Below are 10,965 nucleotides of genomic sequence, written 5' to 3' on the forward strand. Positions count from 1 at the left end.
GCCCTTTGTCTGAGTCTTACTTCACTTAAAATTTATTTCCTTACAAATGACATATTCTAATAGAGTAAAATTCCATTATATATGTGGACCATATTTTCATAATCCATCCTCATCTTTTGTAGAGCATCTGTGCTATTTCCATAACTTGGCTATTGTGAATAGCACAGCAGTAAACGTAGATATGTCTTTACCATATTTTGTAATATTGTGGATAGATACCCAACTGTGCTATTGCTGGATCATATTGCAGTTTTCTGTTTTTTTTGTTTTTTGAGGAAGCACCAAAACACCTTCCAGAGTGGTGGTACTAGTTTGCCAACAGTGTGAAGAGTTCCTTTTTTTTTTTTTTTTACCACATTACTACCAGCACTTGTAGTTTTTTCATTGGGGGGCTTGAACATAAATCCTGGGTACTAACCCTGAGGTTCTATTATTCAAGACTAGCATTCTAGTTCTATTTCTGGCTTTCTTGGTAGTTTATTAGAAATAGGGGGTATCACTAGGACATTCCTTCCTAACCTGCCTTCAAATTGCAATCTTCCAATCTCATCCTCTAGAGTTACAGGTGTGAGCCTCTAGTGCCCAGCCTCCAAGTAGCTTTTTTTTTTTTTTGGTGGGTCACGGGCCTGGGTGTTATGCCTGAGCTCTTCAGCTCAAGACTACCACCTTACCCCTGAGCCACAGCCCCATTTCCCATTTTTCTAGTGATTAATTGGAGATAAGAGTCTCAAGGACTGGGCTGGCTTTGAACTGAGATCCTAAGGTCTCAGCCTCCTCCCAAGTAGCTAGGATTACAGGCATGAGCCACTGTGCCCAGCTCCAAGTAGCTTTTATTGCCCTAAATTAGGTATCTGGAACAAGGGCTTGAGTTTCAAATTAGTAGGTCTGAGAAATCTTTAGCAAGAAAGGAGTCAAAATCTGGTTTTTATGGAAACTTGAAAAACCTGCTTCTCTCTCCTAATCCAAATAGTCCAATTCCACAATAATTGATATTTCAGGCAATTTCCCTCAAGGAGCCCTCCTGAATTTCTTGGCTCAGTTGTTTGAAGCAAAGGATTCAGTGAGGAAAGAAACACAGTGATGCCATTCACTTCATTCACACACTTAGCATATGCAACTTTAATCAAACAAAAGTCCCAAATGTACAAGTGAAAAACAGAAAAAACAGTTGACACAGGCTTAACTAATATCAGCTACTTTTATGTACAGCTGTATAAGTTCAAAAAAGCTATCCTATATGTATGTACAAAAGTTTATACACAGGTCTGTACATAAGGGTCTATACATTTTATTTCCTCAGAACCCTTAGGTGCCACCTCTTAATGAAGACACCAGCACATCATTCACATACCTTACAAAAAGAAAGAATTTTTCAGGACTGACAGCACTGTGCATCCTGTATTCAGACCATGTAGGTTCTGCTCCTACATTGGTTAAGATCCTGTCATATGAGACCACGCCATGTGTGTGGGTTTCCTAAAGAGCTTCACCTGGAGTGTTCCAAAGTAAAAGCCTATAAACCAACCCAAATGAGGAAGCAATTGTCCTGCCCAGGGAGCCACCATAGGTCCAGGCATATGTGAGCCTGCCTGCCTGCCTGCCCTGCTCACTGTCGATACTCCAACTCATCTACACTGATGACTTTGGCAGGCATGGAGGGCAAGGGCTGCTGTAGCACATCTGAGCCAAACCATTTGGCAAGGCCCACAGGGGAGCTGCTCCTTTGACTGGGGCGATGCTCTAGCTGGGAGTGCATGTGTGGCAGGCCTGACCGACTAGGCACGTTCTGAGCGGTTGTCTGTACGTTGACAGCTGCTGCCTGGGATCCAGAGCCTGGAGGATGCAGAACTATGGAGATAAGACGGTTATAAGCATTCAGAGTATGATGGGACAGTGGTTCTTTACTATTACTAGGCTCTTCTTCACTCAAACCCTGTCCATAAATGAACCAAAGTCTTTATGAGATGACTTACTTTAGGACTTCTTTAGAAAAGTGGAAGTCAATACCTTAGAAAAGTAAGCTGTTAGGCTATTAATATTGAAAAAACCCACCCTGGATAACAGGGCCACTTCTCATCACAAAGCACTGGCATTAGTAGCTGAGAGGGCTTCTATTCTGAGCTGGTCCCAGCTCAACTTCTGATTGACTGGAGATAAGTCTCACAAACTTTGCTAGGCTGACTTGGAACCATAATCCTTAGATCTCAGCCTCCTGGGATTATGGGCATGAGCCACTGGCTCCTGGCTTTCCCACTGTTTCTTTGCAGGAATAACATTCCCAAGTTACACCCATTAGGCCACCTGTCTTGCTAGGTCAAATTACATGTGTGTCAATTTATCTTCAGGAGACTGGTCCTAAGCTTTAAGCCTTCTTAGCCCATCTCAGGCTCACCTGGCCAAATGAACTCACCTGAGCGCTGGAGCTGTTGTTGCATCATTGCCAGATGCAGAGGTGTCCCAGGACGAGGGTTTAAGAGGGGATGGTTAGCAGGAGTAGGTAAAGGGTAAAATGGCTGACCCAAGATGGGGCCAGATAGTCCCTGTAAATGGGTCAGGTCCAGCCCAGGAGGAAGCACACCTGCTGGGCAGAGGGAAGAAACAGTTGAGTCATAGTAATGAACAGTTCTGCTGACTTGCAAGCGCATGAAGGATGAAGAATGCTCATTAGATTCATAGTCTTTTAATGTACTGAGGGTGAACTGGATTGGATCTGTTGCCTATTGGTTAGGCGAAGAATCTAGTAATATTTCTGGGAATGGATACTTCTTCATGACATAGGTCATCCAAGCCAGTAACTTATCATGCCAGGTTCCCCAGACCAACTCAAATCTCAAACTTACCAGCTTGAAGCAAACTTGGGAGATGCTGTGGATGTACCCCTTGGGCCAGCATCCTCTGGACCAATCCTGGGTGAAGCTGGTGAGCAGGCCGAACAATAGGGACATGGGGCACGAGGGGAACTTGGTGCGTAGGGCGGAGAAAAGGTGTTCCTGGAACTGGGGACGCCAAGGTGGGTGTTTTTCTCCCAGCTGTTTTAGGTCGGTAATCTTGTTCTTTGGTGTAACGGTTTGTCTGGGACAGTGGGGTGGAACATGAAGGCCGCTGTAATGTTGACAGTTTTAGATTTGATGTAGGTGAAGACTCTTGATCCGCATTGGGTAAGGAATTGGACAGCAGGCTATCTGTAAGGAACCAGTCAGTATTTTGGTATTAGCAGATTTGTTTTATGGATTTTTCAAGCTTCACTGGAAAGAGGACTTTTGGGGGGAAGGAAAGGATTTGTGTGTAATGGGACAGAGGGAGAAGGAGATTGAACCCAGGGCCTTATACATACTAAGACAGTATTCTACTAAACTATATGCTTTTAGCTTAGGAGGGATTTTTGACACATTACCAAAGTGTAAATAAAACTGCCAGGTGCTGGCTGCTCAGCCCAGGCAGAAAAGTCCGAGACTTATCATCAATTAACCACCAGAAAACCAGAAGTGGAGCTGTACCTCAAAGTGGTAGAGCACAAGTTTTAAGTGAAAAAGCTGAGGGATAGAGCCCAGGCCCTGAGTTCAAGATCCACAATTGACCAAACAACAGAGTGCAAAGGTAATGAAGTTATAAACATGTCCCTTTAAAAGTCTACAACCTTGCTGGGAGCCAAGTGGCTCACACCTGTAGTCCAAGCTATTCAAGAGGCTGAGATCTGTGGATCACAGTTCAAAGCCTGCTGAGGCATGAAAGTCTGTGAGACTTATCCCCAGTGAACCACCAGAAAATCAGAAGTGGTGGTGTGGCTCAAGTGGTAGAGCATTAGCCTTGAACTGAAGAGCTCAGGGACAATGCCTAGGCTCAGAGTTCAAGTACCATGACCAACAAAACTTAAGTCCACATCCTTGAGGAGATGCAGATAAACTCCCCAAAATCTACATTTTTTTTTTTTTTTTTTTTTTTTGGCCAGTCAGTCCTGGGGCTTTCTCAAGGCTAGAGCTCTACCACTTGAGCCACAACACCAATTCTGGCTTTTTCTATATATGTGGTACTGAGGAATCAAACCTGGGTCTTAGTGCCTGCTAGGCAAGCACTCTACCACTAGGCCAAACTGCCGGCCCCCACACGCTATATTCTTATACTTCTCAAAAGATATCTCTTAGTAAACACGTGGAATATCAGAGTTGGTGGTCTAAGGAAACCTGTTCTGCACAAATGGCTGTAGCTGGGCTTGCATGGGGACTATTCCTGTCCCTGTCAACTGCTTGAGACTGTTTAGTCTAAGTAGAGAATCAAGTAGGTACAAAATTATGAGTCCATGATAAAATTTAAAAAACAGTCAGGCACCAGTGGCTCATGTTTGTAATCCTAGCTATTCAGGAGGCAGAGATCTGAGGATCAGTGATCTTTGGCAGGAATGTCCATGAGACTTACATTTAATGACCACAAACAACTGAAGTAGAGCTGTGGCTCAAATGGCAGAGTGTTCAATTAGCCCTGAGCAAAATAGCTCAAGGACAGTGCCCAGGCCCAGAGTTCAAGTCCCAGTACTGGCATGTGTGTACGTGCAAATATGTGTGCACATGCGCGCGCGCGCGCGCGCACACACACACACACCCCTGTATACCCAGGCCAAGTTATGTCTATCCTATTGTTCTTTTGTACTTTTTAAATGTTTTACTGTAAATGAAAATTAAGATGCTATGAAAGTATGATTATGAAGCAAAAGGCACCCACTGTAGGTTAACACTGTCTCACTCGGTAGGGGACACTCACAAAGGTCATCCATACTGAGATTTCTGACAGCAGTCATCTACTATCTGAAATTTCACTTTAAAAACAAATTTAAAGGGGCTGAGAGTTTGGCCTAGTGGTAGAGTGCTTGCCTAGCATGCACGAGGACCAGGGTTCAATTCCGCGGTACTACATACATAAAAAGCCAGAAGTGGTGCTGAAACTCAAGTGGTAGAGCTCTAGCCTTCAGAAAGTCCAAGAACAGTGCTCAAGCCTTGAGCAAGCCCAGGACTCCCCCCCCATCCACCAAAAAAAAAGCAAATTTAAGGGGGCATTAGCTACTGATGAACTTTTAGCCAGGGAATACAGAAGATAAACCATTTACAGGTGCCTCAAATCTTCACAAACACATAGCTTTACAGAAATAAAGCAGGCATGTCAGGCCATGTTAAGACCTCTCTTGAGAGGCAATCTGCATTTTAGGATGTTTGAACACACTCTTTCTCATTCTGAATAGTTTCCTTTGAAAGGAAGAGTGTTTTTTCACTCCATATTAGTTTTCTTCAGTTTTGATCTGTCAGACTTCTCCACTTTGGACATGTCTGGAGGTTTATCACTTATCTTGACTGGAGGCCTGGTGACTCTTACCTCGGTGGACCAAGAATACTCGGTGAAAGGTTCTTAGACCAATAAGTCTGCACCTGTGTAGCCCTCACTTAACTAGAATTAGTGCCACCACGTCCTTTATAATCTGCACAACTCACAAAGACCATCACATTTTTTTTATACTTGTGAAAAGCTTATACCTATATGCCTTACCCATTGCACAGATATTAAGTCTCTACACATGGAGAACCTTTTAGAAGTAAAACTGCTGTAAATAAATCTAGGTGTGGTGGTATACACCTATAAATCTCAGCATTTAGGAAGCCAGGATTTTAAGTTTCAGTATATTTGGGCTTCCATACAGTGAGCTCATGGCCATGATAAGATATATATATATACCTCAAAAACCAGTTGAACAGTAATATGACATATACTATTAAACTATAACAAGTAAATACTTCTCAACTGAAGTTCACTCTTTTAAAACATCATTCACAGCACTATTACCTTGGTCAGAATTTTGAGCAACCCAGAGATCTCACTGGTCCAACTTTTTTTTGTCAGTCATGGGCCTGAATTCAGGGCCTGGACACTGTCCTTGAGCTTTGTGCTCAAGGCTAGCTCTACTGTACCACTTTGAACCATAGTACCACTTCCCGTTTTCTAGTGGTTCACTGGAGATAGGAGTACCATGGACTTCGTTGCCTGGGCTTGCTTTAAACCAGAATCCTCAGATCTCAACCTCCTGAGTAGCTAGAATTACAGTTGTGAGCCACCAGTGCCCAGGTTCTAATCCTTAATTTTTTTTTTCTTAAAATGTTAGTAGTATACAGAGAGGTTACAGTTTCTTTCTGGACAATATCACCCCTTTCCTCACTTTCTCCTTATTTTCCCCTCCTGTCCCCATCCACAAGTTGTATAGTTTATTTTCAAAATAGAGCCATCCCTTTTCTTTGACAAGACTGGTCAGGGAGCCAAGGGCTTGGATCCTGCTTTGCAGGGAAATCAAGCAGGTCAGCACTCAGACCTGAATTCTCTCACACACATGTTTTCTTAGTACTAAGCGCATTCCACAGTACCTTCACTGGCCTTCAGAATCTCCTCTTTACTATCACCAGGAGCCACCTTTCCAGGTGCTGTTTCCTCCTTGCTTTTCTCTTTGCTCTCATACATCTTCCGGATCACTGAGGTAGGGGTGAAGGAAGGAGAAAGCTGCCGAGAAAAAGAATTGGCATCAGCACATCCTGTGTTTTTTTCCTAATATTAGGCCAGAATTCATTGACCAAGTTGTTCAACAACGGTTAAAAGTCTCCATATTGTCTAAATGGTGTCAGAGGACAATGCCGACATTCTGATCTACAGCTGTTGGAGGAAAAGAAAGAAGAGGAGACAGGCAATCCCTTGTCCAAAGCTTTGGTAACAGGGACCTGCCTCTGCTTCACACATTTCTCCTAGAGATCTGGGATTAGACTAGGAACAGTGTGACCAGAACTACACCTTGAGGCCAGGAGCATGGCCTAGTGGTAGAGTGCTTGCCTAGCATGCATATAGCCCTGGATTCGATTCCTCAGTACCATATACACAGAAAAAGCTGGAAGTGGTGCTGATTCTAGTGGTAGAGTACTACCCTTGAGCTGAAGAGCTCAGACAGCGTCCAAGCCAGAGTTCAAGCCCCACGATAAAAAAACAAATTCAGAACCACACCCTGGAGCAACAATGGCTTGCCTTTCCACTTGCAAAAGGGTATTTCCAAAACAAACTTAAGACCTGTTTCTTTTAAACTTGACTACCAAAACAATCACAATTATCACTTGCTGTCTTTTTTTGGCAGTACTGGAGTTTAACTCAGGGTCCTGTGTTTACTATACAAGCACTCTGTCACTTTAGTCCCAACCCTTCACAATTATCTTAGCAGACTATGCCACTAAGATCATCATTTTGGATCTTGAATTTCCATTTCTTTGCTACGTTGATGACTTTACTATTCACGTGTCTTTGTTTTTCCTTTTTCTTTTTTGCCAGACCTGAGCACTGTCCTTGGGTTTTCTCGAGGCTAGAGTTCTACCATTTGTGCCACAGCACTACTGCAGGCTTTTAACACAGCAATAGATACCCCCCTTGTCTATCAGCAGTCAAATTAGACTTACTACCACAAACAGGCAAGCAAATTCTTCTGTCCTAGTCTTTGTTTATATTACTGAGATCTGAATAACTTGTGAGTTCCCCAGCATGTTTGCTGGACTCCCTATCTGCCTTGTCATCTTGTCTATCTCACCTATCCCTCACCTTTTCCTACCATCCTACACAGCTGTTTCTTCTTCATTTGGACATACTATATCACTGTGCCCAGGCTTGCACACATCAATCTGCTGGCACTTTCTCAATGAAGGGCTTCACTGGATGGAACCCTGGGTGAAGACTAAAGAGTATGAAAGACTTAGGTCAGTATTGCTGTGGAAGGTACTCAGGGACACTAAGACACAACCAAGTAGAGCAGTCTTCAAGTGGTTCACAGTTACTACAGATCACTGACCATGCTTGTGATGGAAGCAGCAGGGGCTGGAGATGAAGAAGTCCCTCGGTGCACAGGTGCTGGTGACTTCGTTACTCGCTGTTGCCTGTGAAAACACCAATTATTAGGGGAAGCCCCAAGTCGTAAAATCATACAGCAACCAAGACCAAGGCCAGGAATCCCTATATAGTTCACTTTCCCAAGCACAGAATATATGTCTAAGAGTTGGATACTAGTGGCTCAAGCCTGTAATCCTAGCTTCTCAAAAGGCTGAGATTGAGGATTGCAGTTCCAATCCAGCCCAGGTAGCAAAGTCCATGAGACTTTTATCTCCAGTTAACCTTCAGAAAACTGGAAGTGGTGCTGTGACTCAAAGTGGCAGTGTACTAGCTTTGAACAAAAATGGTTAGGTACAGCACCACCAAGTTCCAGGCCCTGAGTTCAAGCCCCCAAGTGACCAAGAGAAAAAAAGAAACAAAAAACAACAAAAAATTCGGAGGGAAGTCAAAAGATTGGTGAAACATGTTACTGCTTGTAAGAACTGAGTCTAATGGAGGGGTTATAACTTGGGGCAATCAAAGCAACACAGATATACAAAGAAGGGCCAATGGGAAAATGGAGAAGGAATGTAGTAACGTCCAACCTGAGAAAGCTGGGGAAGAAGCTGCATTAAACTGGATGTGGCCAATGACTAAGATGGAGAACAGTGGCACAGACAAAACAGTTATAGGGAAGATTTTGGGAATGAGGCGGTATCTTGGACTGGCATAGTTCAGGAAGATGGATAGTGAACCTTCCTTCTGTGGACTGGGTATGCTAATTAGTACAAGGAACAGCACTAAGCAGTGGTGGACATATAACCCAATACTCAATGAGACACTGATTCAAATTAAAGGAGTTTTAGGTTTTTTGCCAGTACTGGGGCTTGGAACTCAGGGCTGGCACTGTCCTTGGACACTTTTCTGCTCAAAGATAATGCTCTGCCACTTCTGACTTTTTCTGAGTATGTGGTACCAAGGAATTGAATCCAGGGCTTTGTGCACACTAGGCAAGTACTCTATCACTAAGCTGTGCTACTGGCCCCTAAATTTGTATTTTAGGAACCAGTTTCATGCAGCATTCTTCTACTTCTGATCTACACTCAAATCAGTAAAACAGTAAACAGTACTGACTCAGGCAAAAACAGGCTGGTAAGAGAAAATGTGTGAGCCCACTGGCTAACCTGTCTAACCTTGTGCCCCAAAGAACAAACACTGTCTGATTCAAGTAGATACAATTCTAAAACCAGTTTTCTTTTCTTTTCTTTTTTTTTTTTTGCCAGTCCTGGGCTTGAGCTCAGGGCCTGAGCACTGTCCTTGGACTTTCTCAAGGCTAGAGCTCTACCACTTGAGCCTCAGCACCACTTCTGGCTTTTTTTCTATATGTGGTACCGAGGAATCGATCCCGGTCTTCATGCATGCTAGGCAAGCACTTTAACCACTAGGCCAAACTCCCGGCCCTAAAACCAGTTTTCTAAAACCAGTTTTTTGTTCTCCCAATCAGTACTTGTAATCTCCACACTGCTGCACTGAGACACATACAGTCCAACCACAGGGGAACATAGAACATTGGTATTCTTGGTGAAGAGGAAAGAGAATCCCCTAAACTCAAACACAGGGGGGTGTTGCAGTTCAAAGCAGAAGGGCAAGAAAATCCATGACACTCATTATTTCTAATTAACCATCAAAAAGCTGGAAGCAGAGTTGTGGCTCAAGTGGTGGAGCACAAACTTGAGCTGGGTACAGGTGGCTCATACCTCTGATCCTAGCTCATCAGGATGCTGAGTTTGGAGACTCACAGATTAAAGCCGACGAGGGCAGTAATGTCCATCACAGTCTTATCTCCAACTAATCACCACAAAGGCAAAAGTGGAACTGTGGCTCAAGTGGTAGAGTGCTAGCTGTGAGCAGAAGAAGCTCAGGGACAGTGCCCAGGCCCCGAGGAGGCCAAGCCCCAGGACCAGCATGAAACAGTCATATAGTATCAGGAAACCCGCAATGGCACGTTACCCACATTTACATGGGATTACTAGTTTACCTGTTTCTGAACCCATCTCTGGTTCTGTCCACCTGTGGTTTGCCAAAACCAGGTTGGTAGAAGTTTGCTGCCTGGACTGCAAGGTCATGTGGCAGGGTCAGCCCCTCCAAAGCTGCCTGCTGCAACTCCAGCTGGCTCATCTGCTGAGAATAGGGAAAGAAGAATGAGGACAGTCAGTACATTTTCTACAAAACTCTCTCTTCTCCTAGAAAGGTGAATCTATGTAGCAGCGAAAAATTTAGATATTGCAATCTGGGCACGGTGGCTCACGCCTACTAGCTACTCAGGAGGCTGAGATCTGAGGATTGAGGTTCAAAGCCAGCCAGAGCACTTAAGTCCATGAGACTCTTATCTCCAATTAACCACCAAAAAACCGGAAATGGCACTGAGGTTCAAGGGGTAGGGCAGTAGCCTTGAGCTGAAGAGCTCAGGGACAGCGCCCAGACCTAGAGTACAACCTACCAAAGGAAAAAAAAAATTAGATACTGCAGACTTGACTAAACTGTTCTATCAACTACCAAACAGTATTTTTTTTTTCTTTTTCTGCCAATCCTGGGGCTTGAACTCAGGGCCTGGACTTTCTCAAGGTTAGTAGTACTCTACCACTTAAGCCACAGTACCACTTCCAGTTTTTTTTCTGTGTACGTAGTGCCAAGGAATTGAACCCAAGGCTACATGCATGCTAGGCAAGCACTCTGCCACTAGGCCACATTCCCAACCCTAAACAGTATTTTACTGAAGTATTTCCATTACTCAAGAGTGTTCTGAAAAACCAACCATGTAGTATCATGGCTGTAAAACTACTGACAACAATCAGGGTGAAAGATAAGCAACAGACTGGGGTTGATAAAGACCAGCTGACCTGGGCTGTGACAGGGCTCATGGGCTTTCTCATGCCCTGGAATGGGTCTCCAAGTAGCTGCTGGGGTCCTGGTGCAAAACCTGCCAAGAAAATTACAGTCAGTATCCAGATGGTATTTGTACATTAGGGTAGCACCATCTTGTTCCCCTCTAAACACTTCCACTTTTGTAAAGCATTGCATCGTTCTTGCCAGATA

At 44.0% G+C, this 10,965-nt stretch overlaps 1 protein-coding gene and 1 pseudogene across 2 annotated transcripts in view; both read right to left on the minus strand.

The window, feature by feature from the left end:
- Positions 1-1,091: 1,091 nt before the first annotated feature.
- Positions 1,092-10,965, minus strand: part of Eif4enif1 (eukaryotic translation initiation factor 4E nuclear import factor 1) — a 57,263-nt gene continuing 47,389 nt past the window's right edge. The window contains exons 13-19 of one of the 2 annotated variants that reach the window (XM_090320508.1): positions 10,770-10,849; positions 9,908-10,047; positions 7,853-7,937; positions 6,399-6,531; positions 2,841-3,182; positions 2,411-2,581; positions 1,092-1,848 (exon numbers count right to left, since the gene is read on the minus strand). In XM_090320508.1, the coding sequence (XP_090176634.1) occupies positions 1,607-1,848; positions 2,411-2,581; positions 2,841-3,182; positions 6,399-6,531; positions 7,853-7,937; positions 9,908-10,047; positions 10,770-10,849 (1,193 nt within the window). In that variant the 3' untranslated portion in view covers positions 1,092-1,606. The remainder of the gene's footprint in view (positions 1,849-2,410; positions 2,582-2,840; positions 3,183-6,398; positions 6,532-7,852; positions 7,938-9,907; positions 10,048-10,769; positions 10,850-10,965) is intronic. The other variant, XM_090320507.1, reaches the window with a different exon arrangement.
- LOC150045234 (thymosin beta-15A pseudogene) lies at positions 5,193-5,536 on the minus strand (annotated as a pseudogene).

The sequence above is a fragment of the Megascapheus bottae genome, chromosome 28, assembly GCF_031878675.1.
Source record: "Megascapheus bottae isolate mThoBot1 chromosome 28, mThoBot2.hap1, whole genome shotgun sequence".
In the NCBI taxonomy this organism is placed as follows: Eukaryota; Metazoa; Chordata; class Mammalia; order Rodentia; family Geomyidae; genus Megascapheus; species Megascapheus bottae.